Source organism: Osmerus mordax, chromosome 21 (genome assembly GCF_038355195.1).
Source record: "Osmerus mordax isolate fOsmMor3 chromosome 21, fOsmMor3.pri, whole genome shotgun sequence".
Taxonomy (NCBI): domain Eukaryota; kingdom Metazoa; phylum Chordata; class Actinopteri; order Osmeriformes; family Osmeridae; genus Osmerus; species Osmerus mordax.
Window position 1 is genome coordinate 8,486,097 of NC_090070.1, and position 21,391 is coordinate 8,507,487.

The 21,391-nt window shown below is 50.4% G+C and overlaps 1 protein-coding gene across 1 annotated transcript in view; it reads left to right on the plus strand.

The window, feature by feature from the left end:
* usp43a (ubiquitin specific peptidase 43a) overlaps positions 1-21,391 on the plus strand; it is a 64,342-nt gene that overhangs the window by 41,430 nt on the left and 1,521 nt on the right. Inside the window, exons 7-15 of the mRNA XM_067259510.1 lie at positions 5,048-5,210; positions 7,435-7,546; positions 11,450-11,553; positions 15,224-15,301; positions 15,573-15,702; positions 16,869-17,235; positions 18,772-18,930; positions 20,393-20,563; positions 20,787-21,166. Coding sequence (XP_067115611.1) covers positions 5,048-5,210; positions 7,435-7,546; positions 11,450-11,553; positions 15,224-15,301; positions 15,573-15,702; positions 16,869-17,235; positions 18,772-18,930; positions 20,393-20,563; positions 20,787-21,166 — 1,664 coding nt within the window. The remainder of the gene's footprint in view (positions 1-5,047; positions 5,211-7,434; positions 7,547-11,449; positions 11,554-15,223; positions 15,302-15,572; positions 15,703-16,868; positions 17,236-18,771; positions 18,931-20,392; positions 20,564-20,786; positions 21,167-21,391) is intronic.

Sequence of the window (21,391 nt, forward strand, 5' to 3'; positions counted from 1 at the left end):
TCACCTTGTTTGATTGAATGTGTGAGACAAACTCGGAAGCAGCTTTTTGGAAGAGCTTGGCATCTCTGGCACTTCACAAAAAGCCAGGATCCCCCTGGGTAAACGAAGGGTCTATCAAGGCACAATGGATTGTGGGCGTTGTCCACTGCCAGGCCCAGGTTCAGTCTGAGAGAGAAAGAGAGAGTGTGTGTGTGTGTGTGTGTGTCAGGAGAAAAGCCCCCCTGGGAGAATGTGTGAAAGGGTGACATCTCGATGGAGATAAAGGCATCCATCTATACGCTGGACCCTGTCTACACACATACACACACACACACACACACACACATACACACACATACACACACACAAACACACATACAAAGACCCCCACATTTTTTTTTTCTGTATCTTCATCTCTATCTCTGTCTCTCCCTTACACACACACACACACACACACATACACACACACACATACACACACACACATACACACATACAAAGACCCCCACATTTTTTATTTCTGTATCTTCATCTCTATCTCTGTCTCTCCCTTACACACACACACACACACACACACACACACACACATACACACACACACATACACACACACACACATACAAAGACCCCCACATTTTTTATTTCTGTATCTTCATCTCTATCTCTGTCTCTCCCTTACACACACACACACACACGCACACACACACACACACACACACACCAGGCTCATGAGAGCATAAAGAGCTGAGTTCTGCGGGGTGTTCAGTATTCAGCAGCGTCTCAATGAACGGAGAGGTTCAAGGAGAGACCCCAGGTGGAACGGCAGAGAGAGTTTCCCATCAAAATGCTAAACGCTGCCGGCCGGAGGATTTGACTGTGGGTGGGCGGCTCGCTCGCCCGGGAGGGCGTGGAGCTCTGGCGCGGAACGTTCACACTCTCCTTCTGACCGTCAGCGGAGTTGCCGCGGAGACACACCACCACTCTGTGTGGCCGTGCTGCAGATGTGCATTCTCAGTCGTCGGTGAGAGCTTGCTCTCTCTCTCTATCTCTCTCAATCTCTCTCTCTCTCTCTCTCTCTCTCTCTCTCTCTGTATATTTCTCTGTTTCTCTCTCTGTTTCCCTTTCTTCAGCCTGTTTCCCCGTCCTTATCTCTCACTCTCTCACAGTGATAACAGATAAGGTAAACAGCTCGTTCCCGCGCGAACCTTTTTAGCACAGAGGGGCCTTGTTCCACGGGCACATTGCAGCCTTCTGAGTCACGACCACATGTCAGCCAATCGGGACGAGAGTTGAAACTCCACCCGTGTGGGCCGACCCCGGCTCCTGCCGTGTCGGAGATGTCACAGTGGGAAAACACAGCGACGGCCCGATCACGAACCAAGTACAAATACACTCCTGCGTGTGGCACAAGCTCTTCCTCCAAACACAGGCCTGGGATCTCCCAAACCAGGTTATCTGTTTGTGGTTACGGTTAGTTCCCATGACCAGGCCTGGAGTTAAGTGTGGCGGTGAGGGAGGTGCATGCTGGGAGTTTTTGGCGGAGGCGGGAAGGGACGAGGGAGCAGATGTGTCGGGTCTCATCCTGCCAGTTGACCTCATCTGTCGTTCGCCGTCGACACCTCAGGTGTCACTCTCGTCGCCGGGGACAACACCCACCTCCGACGCAGGAAGTGGCGCGACCTCTGTCTCGCCCCCGCTACGCGTCTGCTCGCCGCCCCCACCCCACGGCCCCCTGGGTATTTTTAGCGCCCGCGTGGGGGTTGATTTGACAGGGGTCACAAGGCAAACCCACCAGACATTTCTCCATTCGAGTCCACAGATGACCGAGTACCCCGATAACACTAACAGGAAATAGATGAATGAAAGATGAATAGTGCTCTTTGTCATATGTTCACACCCTGAGGTGATTTCTTATTTGAGACGGGGACATCATAAAGCAGTCACATGTTGCCTCGTTAAGTGTGTGGAGTGGCGGAGACGCATCGGCAGACAGCACCAAAAGCGCCTCTGTGCCTGCGGGCGGGCGGCATCGAGCGCCATACTTAGCTTAGCGCTATACTTAGCTTACCTCAGCATCGAACCATTTGGAATTAGATGGCAGAAGCGTAAACAGCGTGATCCGGAACATCCTGGAAGAAAGAGACATGTTTCGCAGTCACGGCGGGGAAGGCTCTTCTCGATCCCTAGTCGGACAAGTTGTCCTTATCTGACATGGAGTCAATGTGTCCACCCCCCCCCCCCCCCCCCCCGTATTAAAAAGAACAGAAGGTCTCTGTGACTGCGCTGAGAAAGTAGTCCCCCAAGAACCACAGGAAAGTACATTTGAGTTATTTTGGTATTTATGAATGTAAGATTTTTTGTTAAATGTTAAGACAGGTGTACTATAGCTTTGTCTTCTGACATGTGTGCAGTGTAGAACCGTCTAACATTGTTGTCTTTTATGCACTTCTGTTGTTGCGTTTATGTTAATTGTCGTAGTTTGGTTTTGTTCACTTCCTGACTTCTTTCGCCTCACAGCCTCACAGCCCCACCTCACAGCCCCACAGCCTCGCCTCACAGCCTCACAGCCCCACCTCACAGCCTCACAGCCCCACCTCACAGCCCCACAGACTCACAGCCCAGCCTCACAGCCCCACCTCACAGCCTCACAGCCCCGCCTCACAGCCTCACAGCCTCACAGCCTCACAGCCCAGCCTCACAGCCTCACAGCCCCACCTCACAGCCTCACAGCCCCACAGCCCCGTCTCACAGCCTCAAGTGACAAGGAAGTGAGGGAGAAAAGAGAGAGAGAGGAGGAGAGGCAAGGGGTAAAATAGAAATACAAGGGGCATGGAGAAAGGAGGAAAGACACAAACATGATCACAGAAAGACAGAAAAGTATGTGGTGGGGGGGTGAAAGAGGGGGATGGAGACATGTGGGAGGAAGAGATAAAGGTGGAGAGAGAGAGAGTGTGAGAGTGAGAGAGAGAGAGAGAGAGAGAGAGAGAGAGGGGAGGAAGAGCAGAACAGAAGGAGCGTTTCTACAGGGGCTGAGCTGTTTAATTAAAGCTGTCACACTCACTGCCAGGCTCCTGAGAACAATCTCTCTGCCCCTTACTCTCTGTACCCTCTCCCTTTCTGTCTGCCCTCTGTATCTCTTTATCTTCATGCTCTCTGTCTCTCTCTCTCTGTCTCTCTCTCTCTTCCCTCAATCTTACTCTCTTCCCCCACTTCTCCTTCCCTGTCTCCCTCACTCCTTTTCTTCTCCTCTGCCTCTGTCTCTGAGAGAACAGGAGAGCGGTGGTGAGAATGAGAGTCTGGCAGAGGGTACTCCCCTCAGACCTTGTCTGGAGCAGACAACACACACACACACACACTGCACACACACACTGCACACACACACTGCACACACACACACACTGCACAAACACATACACACATACGCATGCGCACACACACTGCACATACGCATACGCACACACACTGCTCACTCACAGACGCACACACACTACACACACACACTGCACAAACACATACACACATACGCATGAGCACACACACTGCACATACGCATACGCACACACACTGCACACTCACAGACGCACACACACTGCACAATCACAGACACACACACTGCACACACACATGCACGCACGCACACGAGCTTCACAGACACAAGCACACACACGAACTGCACGCACAGCATGACGCACGTAGCCAGAAACATTCGCACACATGCGTTCAGCTAAAAACCAGACCTACTGTACAATACATGCCACACACACTTAAACAAGCAGGCACTCATAGGAGGGAACTAGCACAGCTGGCCCCCTCCATTAGCTTCACGCCCTGAGCTCAGACTGAGGGACTGTTATGGAAAACATCACTATGACGTTAGAATGTGATGGCATTTAAATGATTGCTGTCTCATGGTAGGAGAATCTGGCTTAGGATGGCTTACAAACTGAAGAGCATGTAGAAGTTTCCGACGACATAATGGAAGAAGTGCAAAGAAACAAAAGGAAGGGTTTGTGTGTGAGGTGGGGTGGAGAATGTGGCGACTGGGACCAAATAGAAAAGGTTGTGTGAGAAAGAGGGGGAGGGGGGTGGGGGGGGAAGTGAAAGACTGGCAGGCCGTCAGAAGGACCACCAGGTGACACTTGTCGGATGCTACGCTACGCCATAGCGACCAACAGCCAGTCACCCTCCACTCTATTAAGCGCCCTGGTTTCGCAATTAGAAGTCAACAGCAACTCTGAAAGCTATTATCATGTTCTTGCATTGTGACAGTAAATAATTCTTCTTCACTTCAGTGTGCTTACTGAAGGCCACGGGGCGCTGAGCATATTAGTGGCTCCGAACGTGGCCCGTTCTCTCAAGCGGGTCTGTCTTCGTGGGCAGCATAGGGGGACGTGATACCAGTCTACTTCCTGTTCCGTGGAATGAAAGGGTTCACTTGTTGCGCAGTGTAGGCTATAATGTGCCGTTGTGTGCGTGCGTGCGTGTCAGTATGTGTACAGTTTGACGGCGACAGTGATTAATCGCCCAGCGGAGTTTGAACAAGCCTGTTTAATTAAATCCTCAGATAAGGTCAGAGTTCACGTTGCCCGGGAGACCGAGGTGTCGCTCTCCGTTCGTGCCACCAGTAGCAGTTACGTGCCGTTAATCAACTTGTGTCGATGGTAACACACGTAGCGACATCATACTTTACAACGCCCCTGAGTGGCTCAAGATTACAGCACCATTGTATTGTAATGTTCACTGTGAGAGATTGTTTTGAGATCCGGGTAGTGTCAACGATTTAACCTTTGGCTTTGGCATGGATTTCAGCTGCCAAACATGGACTGTAGTCGTGTGTTTTGGCACGGTGCCTGTTTGGTTTCCTGTTTGTTCTGCTACTGTGTGGTTTCCCCTCGCCGTCCACAAGTGTTAGCGAGCTTGACGCCCTGGGAGAGCTGAACACGGCTAGCATGCCGCTTTCACCTTCAGCCCACTTAGTCATCTCTCCTCTGTAGGCTGGGGCTCAGTGTAGAACAAGGCTCAATCGAACAGGTCCTTCGTGTCTGACCTCTGACCTCTCCTCCCCTAGGGTACCACCACAGCCTCCCCTCCTCCCCCTACACTTCCGGGCCCGAGGGTCAAAGGTTACCGCCGTCCGGCACGCTGTCCTCGGAGTTCCTGGACCAGGGTGGCTCCACTAAGGTCCTCCTCCTGATCTGCAACACGGCAGGTTCTAGCCAGCAGGCTGTCAGGTGAGTGGGGATTGGTGGAAGCGGGTTTGTTTTACAATTGGAAGTGTACTTAAAATGTAGCCTACTGATTTTGGACATTCGTACTCATTGACAGCTTCATGTAAGTATGTTTGTACTTAAATTATTATACTTGAAGTATACTTTTCGCTTGGGTGGGATTCAAATTTCTGTTTCAAATACACATACACACTGTCATCCATCTTGAAGTTGAAGTTGTTGTAACTTCTGTCCTTTACTTTTTTTCTTCTTTTTTCTTTCATTACTGCGAGAGAGAAAAAATGATGAGATAACATTATGCTCTGCCATGCTCCAACAAAACCCAGTCTGAACATCAAAACCCCTTTTTTACTACTTAGTTTGACATCCGTTGGTTTGTCCGCTTGTCTGTTTCTAAATGTTCCTGTAATACAGCCCTTTTCTACTGAGGTTTACTGGAACAATCTTCAGAGGAGCCACATAAAGCCCGAGTAAATAGTATTGAATTATTCAATGTCCATCTCATTTATAGACCTCCAGAGAATCCTTTTAGCCTCTGGGTTCATAGGGAGTTCGGTACATGCTTGAGGATACATTTCCTGATCTACTGTAGGTCGGAACTTAATGGCAATGACAATCCCGGCTGTGTGTCTGAGAGGGGCCCACACCTGTCAATCAAAGGTCCTTGTCAGTTCTGTGCTCTGTCATATACAGTCTTATATATAGTGTTGTGATCTCTGTGTGTGTGTGTGTGTGCCTGTGCCTAAGTGTGTGTGTCTGCTGTGTTGTAGTCCGCGGCAGATGACGGGTATTCCCATGAAAGGCCCCTTAATGTCAGGATGACATTTGAGTACCTGTCTAGCCCCCGGTCTCCCTCCGCAGGGAGCCTCTTGTTTGTTTACACCCGCTGACTGGCAGATGTCAACTGTGGTTGACCCAGATCGCCCGTTTGACAGAAGCCCCCCCCCCCCCCCCCCCGTTCCTCTCCCTGCCTCTATCCCCCTCTCCTCCTCCGACACTCCCCCTCTACCTCGATCGCCCCGCTCTCTGTCTCCCTACTTCCTCTGCTCTCTCTCTTTCCGTGCCCCTCTTATCCTCACTCTTCATCTTTCACTCAGTTACTTCCGCTCGCTCTCCCCCTCGACCTCGTCTCTCCCCCCCCCCACCACTCTCTTGATCGTGCTCAGAAGGAGAGTAGGCCCAGCCTGTTGCAGTGGAGTTCAATCTCACCGTGGCGTTATCACTATAATCTCCTTCTATGGTTCCAGATGAAAACGGCTATTTTAGGGCGCCGAGATTGTCCGTTTCAGCCATCCCGAGTGTTCCGGTTCAGATGAAGACTCGGGTTGTGAGAGGGCATTTGCGCTCGTCGGTCTAGTAGGAGACTTGAAGGTTCCCCCGCAGATCTTAAACATCCTTTAAAGTTTTTACATTTCAAAAGAAATATCAGTTTGATCAGTTTTTCTTTTCTTTTTTTTTTGGGGGGGGGGGGGTAAAGTAGCTTCAAATCCTGCTTGAATCCATCGTTCCTTATTTGGAGTTTTAGTGATGGGATCCATTTTTATAGATGTTGTAATCGTAGATTTTTTTTTAGAACCAAAGGTGAGCATGAAAGTTTAAAGTGTTCAAACACCGTTATTGGATAATTTCCTGCAAACTTGATATTCATTTCATGTCATTGGGTTTGGAAAAGTCTTTGAATTGTCACGAAGGAGAACAGAGAGCCTTGCAAATTGTTGATAGACCTACCAATTATTCTGTTGTTCCTTAATTTCTGCCATTTTCTTTGTATGTGTCCATCGCACACTCTGTGTGGCCTCAAACACACTCCCATTTAAAGTCAGAAACAGAACAATGCAGAGGATGAGAAAAGAAGCTTATGGCTTTCACTTCTTTAAAGGTGGCCCAAGCGTAGGATTAAAAACAAACTTATTTGTCTTAATTCAGTGAAAACCGTATTTTTGGGGGGGGAACCGTACAACTTGGATCGCTGAACAAACCCCTTTTCAATCCACACTGCTTTTGGGAATGAAAATGTATAATTCCCAAATGGACTTTCTGAGTTAAAATGTACTCAAGCCTGAAATACATTTCCAATGCCACATAGCTATGAGCGTGTTTATGTTGGTTGGTAGTGCTGCTAAACATGCTATTTCCCTCACCCTCCACTCTATCTCTCTTTCCCTCTGCCCTCCCTCCCTCCCCCTCTCTCTCTCTCTCCCTCTCCCTCTCCCCCCCCCCCCTCCAGGTTTGGTCCTCCCTTCCATATGCGAGAAGACAGGACCATCTCCTGGGACCAGCTTCAGCAAAGTATCCTCAGCAAACTCTATTATCTGATGCTCAATGGATCCCAGGCACAGGTACCGTAGGGCTGCACTTCCCTCGACACACACACACAGACACACACACACAGACACACACACACACAGACACACACACACACAGACACACACAGACACACACACACACAGACACACACACACACAGACACACACAGACACACACACACACAGACACACACACACAGACACACACACATACACACACACACACAGACACACACACACACAGACACACACACACACAGACACACACAGACACACACACACACAGACACACACAGACACACACACACACAGACACACATAAATCTTTTAGCTAACCTCTGCAAAGTTACAGTACGATAACTTCCATGGACAAGGTTGGACACGGCCTGTGCTCCATGACTGGTGTGTGTGCGTGCGTGTTCGTGTGTGTGTCCTTCATGTCCTCAACAACTTTCCTTGTAAAGAGAAAAAGAAGAGGGCGGGGGGGGAACTGATCTCGGAGCGAGACCCGAATTGCCCTTAATTACCAAACGGGAGACATTCAATTAACTGGAGAGGCAGGGGTTGGGAACCATCTCCAGTCTCTCTTTTCACACCCAGTGTGTTTGGGGCGGCAGCACACACAGCCACCCTGACACGGCTGATAACGTGAGAGCCCGTCAAGCCCGTGAAGAGGCTGGGGAACTTGCAGCAGAGTAATTATCTACACGCGCTGGGTTTTGATTCCAATTCCACAGAGCAGGGAGTCGGTTCGCATAGTTAACTCGCCACCCGCGCACCTTGGTAACACACTGGGAGCACCTTGGTAACACACTGGGAGCACCTTGGTAACACACTGGGAGCACCTTGGTAACACACTGGGAGCACCTTGGTAACACACTGGGAGCACCTTGGTAACACACTGGGAGCACCTTGGTAACACACTGGGAGCACCTTGGTAACACACTGGGAGCACCTTGGTAACACACTGGGAGCACCTTGGTAACACACTGGGAGCACCTTGGTAACACACTGGGAGCACCTTGGTAACACACTGGGAGCACCTTGGTAACACACTGGGAGCACCTTGGTAACACACTGGGAGCACCTTGGTAACACACTGGGAGCACCTTGGTAACACACTGGGAGCACCTTGGTAACACACTGGGAGCTTTTGACATTCTGGTTGGAGGTTGACAAGCCATCTTTTTGGATTTTTAGAAAGGGCGCTTGTTCCTTGAATGATGTAGCGTCACCACAACCCCCCCACCTAACCCCCTACCCCCCACCTAACCCCACACCTAACCCCCCACCTAACCCCCCATCTAACCCCCACCTAACCCCCCACCTAACCCTCCACCTAACCCCCCACCTAACCCCCCATCTAACCCCCACCTAACCCCCCACCTAACCCCACACCTAACCCCCCACCTAACCCCCCACCTAACCCCCCATCTAACCCCCACCTAACCCCCCACCTAACCCTCCACCTAACCCCCCACCTTACCCCCACCTAACCCCCCACCTAACCCCCCATCTAACCCCCACCTAACCTCCACCTAACCCCCCACCTAACCCCCGATCTAACCCCCCACCTAACCTCCACCTAACCCCCCACCTAACCCCCGATCTAACCCCCCACCTAACCTCCACCTAACCCCCCACCTAACCCCCGATCTAACCCCCCACCTAACCCCCCACCTAACCTCCACCTAACCCCCCATCTAACCCCCACCTAACCCCCCACCTAACCCCCCACCTAACCCCCACCTAACCCCCCACCTAACCCCCCACCTAACCCCCGATCTAACCCCCCACCTAACCCCCCACCTAACCTCCACCTAACCCCCCATCTAACCCCCACCTAACCCCCCACCTAACCCCCCACCTAACCCCCGATCTAACCCCCCACCTAAACCCCCACCCAACCCCCCACCCAACCTGAGACCATCACCCTGACCAACCCTTATACACACTCTCAGTCCAGTGTGGGCTGTGTAGTCACTATGGGAGATGCCATGGCGACGGTGCTGTGTTTGAGGAGGGTTTTATCCAGGGCAAACAGACTTCAGGCTCAAAGTCTCAGGTAGGCCTCAGCCCCGATAAGCCCCAGACAAGGAAATACCTTCTCCAACCTGCTGTAGTCTGATGCGTATCTCAGCAACAGGACCTGGCTCAACTTTGCAGTTTTCCCAGCCCTCGTTAAGTGCTCGCCCTGCTTTCATCCACAGCCGCTTTGGGTCTTATTGAACTTGAAGTCAATTGGAATTAAAGGTGGCAAACTGCTGTGGGACCGGTCAGGTTGAGGGTAAAAACCATCTGGTGTTGACCGATAGACTCATACCTCAGTCAATATTATGTCATTCTTGTTTGTTTTGTACATGAGGTGATTTGTGATAAGATGCCATGGCGCCCCCAGTAGGTTTCTGAAAACTGCTCTTGCAGTATGTCAACACAATTTGATGCTAAACAGGAAAATGAACTTCTGTGAATTAGAATCCCCGGGATTAGTTTTAGATGATAGTAGTTGCGGATATAGAAAATAACAATATGCTGGATTATTTCCATCAAAGTCTCCGATAGCTATACCAACACTTAGCGTGAGTCTTCTGCTTGCTAAAAACAAGTTCTTCTAATATCACACTGACCACACAGACCAATCCTCCCCATGCCAAGACTGGTCGTCTTCTAAGCTGTTCGTATTCATTCCCTGTACCGGCGCAGGCCCGACCTTCCCTTGAACTCTGCATCGGTATGCACATCTCGTCACAGCCAGACACGGAACTGAGCTAACTAGCTTTGGCTCACACCAACTGGCTCCTGACGGCTCGGGCTTCTTCCTGTGTTGACCCAACATGGCTGGATATGTTTTTTCATCATTACGTAGGGAGGGGGTCAGGGGTCACACATTCATGTGTTCATAAGGGCGTTTTTGGATCTCACCAGATGCCTCGCTGTAGATGAAATGCTCTGTCGGTTTTAACCCTGGGCTTTCTACAGCCTGTTACCGGAACGTTCCGGTGCCATACCGAGGGATGAAATACTCTGCGGAGTTACTGGTAGAGCCTGTCATGGCGTGACAACCGTCTCGCTTGGAAACGCTACCTGTGGAGATGTCCGTGGGTCTTTTGATAGTGGTTTTATAGGCAAATCTAGGCCAGCCATTTAGCAAATAAATCTCTCTTACTAAAACATCTCTATGTTTTGTTTTCCATCATATTCTCTGCTTGACACACTAAAGTGTGTCACCAGAACTTGACACACACCAACATACCTTCACTCACACCAACACACTGTCACACACTCGACTCAACCTTATTGACACCACCTTGAGGAAAATAAGTTTCTCCCCTTGCTTGAAACTCACTTAAACTTTCGAGCGATGACTCACCCGGCCCCTTAGCCTTTAGCCCGTGTTCTCCAGTTCATTACGGTCCCTACCTATCTACCTCAGATAAGTTCAGAACGGCACATGTGAGAGCCTGTGTCGTAAAACAAAAGACCTCGCCATTTTCATTTGCGGGTTAGGTCCTATTAACGACCTCATTTATTTTTCTTTCTGCTCTGCTGCCGCTCCATTCTCTTGTAGGCCCCGTTCGAAATGAGTCTATTAGGAACGTGATTCTTCTCTCCTCTCTCTAACAACTCTGTCAGTGTCTTTCTTTCAGGGCATCCAAAGAGCCTTAGAAAACACCTGACACACCTCACAACTTCCTCAGTCAAGGGGCAGAGCTGCCCTGCGACGACGCGGAAAGAGTAGTGTCAACAACGCTGTTGTTGTGTCTGGTACCTGTAAGAGAGGGAACGGGATTCCAGTAACTTAAACAGCCGGGGCAAGCATCGCTAAGCGGTTCATTAGCAAACCAGACGTGTGAATGGATGGAAATTGGAAGGTTTTCTCTTTTTAGGTCCCGTTTGAAATGTTAACGTCTTGCCCTCCATGTTGTCTCCCTACAGAATGCAGGAGTGCTGTTCAAGATACGAGTGGTGGGAGTGTCTGCGGCGTACAGCTACCTGTCTCCACAGGACAGTCGGCCGCTCTACCACCCTGCCGTGGACAGGTAACGTCGGAAGTGCCTCGCGTCGGTCCAGCCGTCCCATTGGTTGGCGTGGCAGTTTTTCCCTCCCTCTGTATCTCTGCCGCTCGCGTCTTTCTCTGTCGTGAAATATCGGCGAACGCGCAGCCCGTCGCAAAGAAGCCCCCCCCCCCAAAAAAAAAAAAAACGAGCCTCGATATCGCTCGCCGCCAAGAAGCGGCACGCGCCCCATCGAGAGGACGTCTCGTGCACGTTCTTTGAAAGCTTCCAGAGCCTTCCGAAAGGCCAACGAGCTGAGAGAGGATTAGAAGAGGCGTAGATAGCGGCCGCGGCGTGACGATAAGAGACTTTATTTGCTCGGTGATGGAGCGGGGTGAGAGACGTTGGGCACAGGCACTCGGCACGCGAGCCGTGCTCTGCGGTGCTGTGGACCTACAGCAGTATGGTGGCGTGCTGTTCCAGGGCTCTGGAGGACGGGGAAGTTAGGTCATTTGCTAGATGATGATGGAAAGAGAGTGTGTCTGTGTGTGTGTGTCTGTGTGCGGGTGTGTGTCTTTTGAGCCGTTTTTTTTACTGAAATGTAATTACCAGTTACAACTTTACATTACTCAATCTGACTTCTTTCAACCCTGCCTTTCCCCCGTTGACTCATGCCGCTCTGTCTATAAAGATGCACCGTTTATGTAAAGGTTATTTGAGATGTTTTGACATCTGCGTTCTTCATCTGCACAGGCATACGTGAACTCGGAGTAACTGGTACATAACATTGTTGTCTCTGCTGAAAAGAACGGAGGTACTGGACATTTTAAAGAGCCCTGACAATTTATACCACTGGAACATCCTTGAACGACAATGCGGTAAAGCAAATATAGTACACATGTCCAGTGACGCCGCTTTGTAATTATGTTATTCCTCCGAGCCGGAGAGCCACTTTGTCTGGTCCTCGTCTCTCCGACATATTGGTTTCTTCCCGCCAACAATACAACTACATCACATTCATTTTTCATACTCTCGCATGCAAGGAGTGTGACCCCCTGTGCACAGTTGGCCGTACCAAAAAGTATTACATATGGAAGTAATTGCATTTGTCTTGTCTCTTTCTCCGCATCATGTCGAACACGATGTTCCTGGAGACATGTTATAGCCGGAGGCAGGCAGTTTCAGGTATGGGAGGAGATTGTATTACGGTGGAGCAGGCTCCCTGTGAGAGCAGTGTGGGGGGCGGCTGTGGCCGGGGTGGGATTTCTGCTGGAGGCTTGATGGGGAGCTGGGATACCAGGCCAAAACACACATGGGGGGACTGGGGGACCGGGGGTAGGGTGGGGGGAAGGGGTGGGGGGATTGGGGGACCGGGGGTAGGGTGGGGGGAAGGGGTGGGGAGATTGGGGGACCGGGGGTAGGGTGGGGGGATTGGGGGACCGGGGGTAGGGTGGGGGGGAAGGGGCGGGGGGATTGGGGGGGACTGGGGGTAGGGTAGGGTGGGGGGGAAGGGGTGGGGGGATTGGGGGAGCATGTGGAGGAGATGGTCCCTTTCAGGGACACAAAGTGGCCGTAAAACCCATTTCAAGTCCTTCTTTCGGGTTCTAGAAGGGCTAGAATAAAGAAATGAAGTGGTATTGATCTTCTGAGAACAGGGCCTTGGAGTAGGACTGCTCAGAAAGGACTTGAAATCCGTGACAGACAAGTAACAAGGCGCTGCTATGGGGATTGTATATCCCGTACGACATATGTATGCGTGTGTGTGTCTGGCAGTGACTGCCGATTGGACGGCACAGTGTATATATCGCTTCGAAGAAGAAACTGAGTTCTAATTAGTTTATGGGTACATGGGTTCCCCCCCCCCCCCCCCCCCCCCGTATGTACATGCACTCATTGACCCCCGCTCCCTCTATCCGGAGCCGTTTTTCACATCCCCCTTCCGACAGCCAAGCCGCGGCGAAGATAAAAGCCTTATTAATTCCCTCCACGTCCTCGCGCCGTCCCCACCACCACTAACATCCGCGCCGAAACCATCGCAATTAAGCGAAGGAAACGGAGCGGCCTGTCAGGCTAAATCTGGGGGGCGCCGCGGCCTCCACTCCCAATCCCCGAAAACAATGACTTACTGTTTGACTTTCCACACGCTGGGAGGCCTCGTCGTATTTCACACGGTGACAGGCTTCGGGGGAGACGTCCGCTCCCACGATCCGTGAGTTGAAACCAAGACTTTCTAATGCTATTCCGTGTGCCTGGCTTCCCTGTGGGAGCCTGTGATGCATCAGGGGTATTACGGGGACGCATAATAGATCATAACACCGACCGTGCACCTGCAGGTGGAAGGGGGGCGGGCGGGCGGGGCGGCAGGGTGGGGCTGGTTGATGTAGGAGGGGTGTGTTTATCATTAGCTGGGTGTTGCCTATGGGACGGTGACCTTCCTCGGGCGTGCGGGAGTCAAACGAGCGCTCGCTCACTTCGGGACGAGAGAGGGAGAGGGGGAGAGAGAGAGCATCACAGACACTTTCTGTCTCTTTGACTAGCTCCCTTTCCATTTCTCGGTCTCCCCAACCCCCACCACCACCCCTCTCTCTCCCTTACATGCAAACGCACATACTTTGTTTTACTCAACCTGTCGATTTCTCTCCCACATAGACACGCACACACACACACACACACACAGAGATACCCAGTGGAGTCCTCTTTAAGAAGCCGTACTCTGACACTGAGTTTATTCTCAATCCTCGGATGGGGAGACTCTCCCTCCCTCGTGTATTTGTACCTCAGAGAAGCCCGCTGTGTTTCCTCAGTCTTTCAAGATGAAGAGAGATGCCGACTTTTCGAAACTCCCTTTACATTGCCAAAGAGACAAACTTTCAGAGACAGAATTGTCGTTATATATTCCATATCTATATTTGCCCGACTCTTTACCTACATACTGTATATAGGCTATGGCTGCCTACTGGCACTGCACCAGTAGAGGTTATTTATTTCGTATGGAACCCCGACATCTAGTGGAATATTATAGAACTGCTCATCTGGGCAGTCGTCCAAAGACCCAATTCAACGACGGGTTTTCATTTATCAAATTTAGTTCACAGACAGACATCCTGCATTTTCATTCTTGAAGTTTAACCATGCTTGAACCCCCCCCCCCCCTCCTGATCAACAATTTAACCATTCAGAATGCTGATGTTTGGCGAAATTGACGGAAATGGGTTACAAGTTTGACATAGACCTCACCGTAATAGCTTTTGCAAAACGCGTTGGCAAGAGTCATTAATCACGTGCGCCGAGAACAAACAACCATCCCATTTGAATTTGTTAAGCGCCGTACCGCGCTCATGGTCTCCCGTCAACACTGCACAGAGGTAGAATGGGACATCGTATGAATACGTACGGACACGTCACAAGAGACATGAACGTTGCCGAACCACATCTATCGAAACGGGGACTCACGGCGGCGAGCGGTGTCTTTCTTGGGTTGGTGTGTGTGTGTGTGTGTGTGTGCGTGTGTGTGTGTGTGTGTGCGTGTGTGTGTGTGCGTGTGTGTGTGTGTGTGTGTGTGTGCGTGTGTGTGTGTGTGTGCGTGTGTGTGTGTGCGTGTGTGTGTGTGCGTGTGTGTGTGTGTGTGTGCGTGTGTGTGTGTGCGTGTGTGTGTGTGTGTGTGTGTGTGAAGGCGTGTTTGCAGTGACTGAAGCAGACCCTGTGTTTTGTGTAGAGCGCTGAAGTTCACGGGTCCAGGCGGCCCTCCTCACGTGAAGCTCGTCATCGAATGGGACAACAAGATTAAAGAATGGTGAGTGTTCCAAATCCACAGGAGGAGCTCGCACGCACGCACACGTACGCTCCCTCGCCATTAGCATTCGTAACACTGACACAAATTAGCGTGCTAATTACAGCACTTGCCTGTGTGTTTGTGTGCGTGTGCGTGTTCATGTGTGTGTGTGCGCGCCCGTGTGTCTGTGTGTGTGTTCATGTGTGTGCGCGTGTGTGTCTACGTGTGTTCATGTGCGTGTGTGTGCCCATGTGTGTGTTTGTTCACATGTGTGTGTGTGTGCTCCACACAGCCTGTTTGGGAACATCCAGGAGGAGGTGGTGAAGGATGCAGAGAGCGTCAGGAGCCAGCAGCAGCAGCACCTGCAGCAGCACAGCTGCACCCTGGACGAGTGCTTCCAGCTCTACACCAAAGAGGAACAGGTGAGCTGGACACGGGAGCTGGACACGCCTCACAACACACGTACACGGGAGCTGGACACGCCTCACAACACACGTACACGGGAGCTGGACACGCCTCACAACACACGTACACGGGAGCTGGACACGCCTCACAACACACGTACACGGGAGCTGGACACGCCTCACAACACACGTAAACCAGAATTGGTACCACCTCACAACAAATCTAAAGATCACAAGCCCTTTATTGACACATCCTCATAATAACATCCTTCTTACACAGTAACTTATTGGGAGACATTGGGAGAAATCGAAAAGGAGAATTTCTATGATGTTATATTCATGTATATAATAACATTAATGTAATGTTATATATGTAATGACAAAACATCATAACAAAGTAAACCATACGTTTCATACTGTGTACATTTTAGATAAGCATGTAAGATGACAACACATATAAGACTATTTAAGTACAAAAAAATACTCCACAGCATGCATTGCAATACAAACCAAACATACGCAATGCATGACCACACAATAATATTGTAGCTATTTCTGGATTTGAGCCTGTCAGACTCAAAATGATGATGACATTCTGACTTTGAAAGCTTATCTCTGGTGTCATGCTTGGTTGTAATACGCTAACTGTACGAGCGGTAGCTTTTCAGCCTTTTACCCCCTATTACGTAAAAAAGGTTAATGTTCTTAATTACAGCCATCCGCTTCAGCCGTTTCTTACCACCCACTCTCTCACCCGCTGATGGTTGTGAGGCTGTTCTGAAAGCCACTCGACGTGGAGTCATGCTGTAACTGTCTAATGAAGTCTGGGGATGAGAGTGGCTGGGTGGCTAGCAGGGCGGGAGTGGGGATCAGGCTACAGAGGGGGAGCGTGGAGGAGTCGTACCCCGCTGTAGGTCACCCCAGGCTGGGCTGAGGGGGAGGGTGACCTGCGCTCGTCTCACACTGGGGGAAAGTGAAATTACTTGTACTGGGGGGGGGGGGGGGGGGGGGGGGTTTCTGACCATGGAGGTTACTGGAACGAACGTCCAGCTGTCGGACAATAACAACTCCTGGTCGCCCTTTCACCGAAGTCTAACAATGCCCAATAACATTCCCATAAAAAAAGAGTCGTAAACTCACTTTTGCTGCCTAACGCAAAAGCCTTTCCCCGCTTTGCCCACCAGTTGGCGCCGGACGACGCGTGGAACTGCCCTCACTGCAAGCAGCCGCAGCAGGGCATGGTGAAGATGAGCCTGTGGACTCTGCCCGACATCCTCATCCTCCACCTCAAGCGCTTCCGCCAGGTGGGCGAGCGGCGCAACAAGCTGTCCACCCTGGTGCGCTTCCCCCTGGCCGGGCTGGACATGGCCCCCCACGTGGTGAAAAGGAGCCAGAGCACGAGGAGCCTGGGGCCCTGGCCCCCCGCGGCCTGGAAGCAGGCCCCCGGCGCGGCCTCCCAGCACCCGGAGATGGGCCTGCCCCCGGACTACCTGTACGATCTGTACGCCGTGTGTAACCACCATGGAGGCATGCACGGAGGACACTACACAGGTGACGGGGCCGGGCTGGTTTGGTATGGGGGGCGGTGATTGGTTAATTGGTTGCAGTTGTTTTCCAGTTGCTTAGACACAACACATTCTAATAACGCACAGTTAGTGCAATCTGACATCCAAGGAGCAAAACAGAAGCCCAGAACTGCACAACATTCTCATGCTCACACTATTTGCAAAATACTACACACAGTGTTTTGCAAATCACTAAACACACTTTTCTACATTAGACACAGAAATGTAAGATTATGTCACTTCATTGCCTTTTTTAGACACTGACGTGAACGAATGCATCAAACGCAGGCGTCAGGTGTACAAGCACTAAAGTGCTAAACTGTGAACATACCAATCAGGTGTAAGCACTATAAAAAGGCAACAGGTCAGTGTACCTGACCTCATCAAAAATGGAAGGCAATATGCAGGAAGAGGACGAGGGAAAGGGAGGATGAGAGGGGGAGCCCGTGGAGGAAGAGTGGTAGGGTGAGGGAGAGGTAGACCTGAGGCCATGGAAGAATAGGGCCAAATTTTTCTAATGAAATTCGAACAACATTGGTTGACAATGTTGTGAACCATGGGGCAACATTGAGAGAGGCTGGACGGAGAGTTTAGCCCAACCTCAGCAGATATACAGTTGCAACAGTAATTTGGACATTTCGACAAGAGCACAGGTGAAAAATACTATTCTCTACTGTATACAGTATAGTACAGTCAAATGTTGCCTACTATATGCACTACATCAGTACTTTGTACACATTCACGGCAGTCCATGATTGAAACAATGTACTTTATTTCATTTGCTGAATATTTTCTTTAGTCTCCACAAATGTATTTGCTGTGTTTACAGTATGTAGCCTACTATACAGTTTTCAATTTGAAATATGTTATGATTTTCTGCGCAAAACGCAAACTTTACGTAGACAATGTGAAGAGATACAGTAAATATTTTCAGCAGTGTGCAGTACTGGTCTTGTGTGTTGTGTTTGGTCAACATATTCATGTACTTGTACGTACTCTACTGGAACAATATCTCTTGACAATCAAGCAGGTTATATCATTAGAAAAGAATAGTTAGTGTAAAAGTGTTTTTGCACTACTGTGTGTAACTGGTTCAAACAGAGTCCAATTTTATGAACAATGTGTGTGGCATACGGTGACAGAATAGTTTTTTTATGAATGATTGTACAGTTTTGAACGAAGTGTTTCATTTGCTGGTTGATTTCAGCAATATACATATTTCTCATACTGCACGTGTTCCTGAAAAAATGACAACGTAAGGGAACGTATTTCAGTGTATTCAACAATATACAGACCATTATACTTTCCCTGGAAATTCCTGAAGATAAACAAAAAAGCCTGCTCATTTGGGCAGTCCGTAGCCTTGACAACATGTTTATGAGAATAGCAGTTATCACAGGCACACATAGTGTTACCGTTTAATTAACCTACGTGTGTGTGTGTCCTGTGTGTCCTTTGTGTGTGTCCTGGTGTGTGTGTGTGTCCTGGTGTGTGTGCGTGTGTGTGTGCTTCTCCTCTCCAGCATACTGCAGGAACTCTGTGGACGGCCAGTGGTACAGTTATGATGACAGCAGTGTGGACCTAGTGCCTGAGGGAGAGGTGTGCACCCGCGGGGCTTACATCCTCTTCTACCAGAGACGCAACGTCATCCCCCCTTGGTCCGCCAGCTCCTCCCTCCGAGGTAGGACGGTAAAGGACTGGCTGGCTGCTTACAGTTTTTCTTAAGCAGTCAACCAGTTTCCAGTTAAACAGTCAACCATTTTCTCAAAACTGTAAACACGAAACCAAATCTTCAAACTCAATTTCCGAAACCTCTTCTGGCAAAATCAAACGCTCGCCCCTAAACCATTTAACCCGTGCTCAAAATCAAACAATGCTTTCAGATCATAAACACAGCGAAGCAATATATCAACACTACGGAGCAATCATTAGACACAACACCAACAAATGGAGAACACAGCATCCAGGCCATGTAGTTACATGTAAAGAACAATGTGTTTATGTATACACAGTAAATGCATTTAGCAATAAAGAAAATTGATTTTGGATTTTTGAAAAACTGGATTTTGGTGTTTCAACACCCATTGACGCTTTCCTTGTGTATGACTATGTTAAGCCTGTGTTCTGCACCTCTCTTTCACCAACCGTCTCTGGAGGAGGGATCCCTCACTGAATTGCTCCTCCCAAGGTTTCTTAAATTTGTTCTCCTTTAATGACTTTTTCTGGGAGTTTTTTCTTGTCTTTCTTGAGGGTTGAGGTTGGCTGAGGGGCAGTTCTATGGGCGTATGTGAAGCCCTCTGTGACATGATTATGATTTGAAAATATTACAGTAACCATGACAACTTAGTACTGTCAAGAAAGAACAGAGAAAAAACGGGGTAAAAACCCCCTGGTGTGCCTGATCCAGCCTTGAAAACACTCCACACTCTATGTCACCACAGGCCAATTCCATTGCCTATAGGAGATGTATCCTGGTATACGGGTTTCGGTCATAGACCTTCAACCGCCACGCAGAGAAAATTGCTGAATGATGTTGAACCATTACAGTATGCAGACCCCACGGTGAAGGCTGACATTGTCCCAAACCACCATTACAAATAACAATGTGTGAACAATTTCGAGTCATTGTGTTTTACAGATGACAACTGTGTTGTAGTTGTGTTTACTGTTTGCCGCCTGTGTTTACCACTTTGCAGCACAAGTGCATCACAGTGCAAAATGTTTTTAGTGAATGAGAATGTGTTTAGAGTTTTGCCAAAAGAGTGTTTGATTCGACAAATGGGTTTAGGCCACTGAACATTCTGAGAATGGGGTTTAGTGTTTTAGCAATTGTGAAAAACTGCAACTTTCTGGTTGCTTGACTGGCTGGTTGACTGGCTGGTTGACTGGCTGGTTGACAGGTTTCCTCACAAAACATGAATAGTCATCAACCTGGCATCTGTATGAGTTCAGGGGACGATGATAACCCCTCCCCCCTCCTCCTCCCTCCCCTCCCCCCTCCTCCTCCCTCCCCTCCCCCCTCCTCCTCCCTCCCCTCCCCCCTCCTCCTCCCTCCCCTCCCCCCTCCTCCTCCCTCCCCTCCCCCCTCCTCCTCCCTCCCCTCCCCCCTCCTCCTCCCTCCCCTCCCCCCTCCCCCCTCACAGGCTCCACCAGCTCCTCCATGTCGGACCACTGGCTGATCCGCCTGGCGGGGGACAGCAAGAGGGGCAGCCTGGTGTCCCGGTCCTCCACCACCTGCCCCTCCTCCCTCCCCGACTCCCCTGAGTCCCCCGTCTTCCTGGACGACCCCCCCAAGGAGGAGAAAGGTGGTGGGGGTGAGGCTTCCATCACCCCCTTTATAGTCACCTCACCAACCAATCACCGACACACAATGATATCTTTCGTATCAATAACACCCCGCTTCATATAAACCAGTCTGTTTAGTATATGAATAGACTGAAAGGGGCACGATCCTTCAGTTCCGGTCAGACAGTCTTTTTTCAGAGGTCAGTATCTCGTATGGTTGTCAGGGTAACCTGGTCGGATGTCCCTCCCCAGGTGGTTTTGAGACCCGGCCGTTCGTGCGCGGCCTCCAGGGCCGCAGCGTGAGCATGAGGACCCCCACCAAGACCAGGGACACCCTGAGCAAGGTCCTCCCCCTCCGCTGGTCCTTCGGCTCCAAGGACCGGCGGAAACCCTCCCCCGCCGACCCCCTCCCCGACACCGGGCCCGCCCCCGCCGAGCTGGTGGAGTACCTGGAGTCGGGACGGCGGCCGCGCTGCACCAAGGACTCCATCATCACCCTGATGGCAGCGCCCCCTGGTGGGAAGGAGGCCGCCATCGGTCAGAAGGCCCAGAGGGCTCAGGGGGTCAGTTCCTCCAGCATGGGTGGTCTCAGCTGCGTGGGCCGGTCAGTTGAGGAGCCTGACTCACCACAGGTAGGAGGATTTGATGCTTGTTTTTTACTGTTTTACTGTTTTCTTGAAGTACCAATATCCTCGTCCTTTCATTGGGTTACTGATGTCTGAAGGTCTTATGTTTGTCCCTGAAAAAATCTAGAAATAAAAGGAACATTGTGACTCACTTTGATGTGTAATATCTCTAGCACTCTCTTTCTGTCTCTCTCTCTCCCTCTCTCTCTCTCTCTCTCTCTCTCTCTCTCT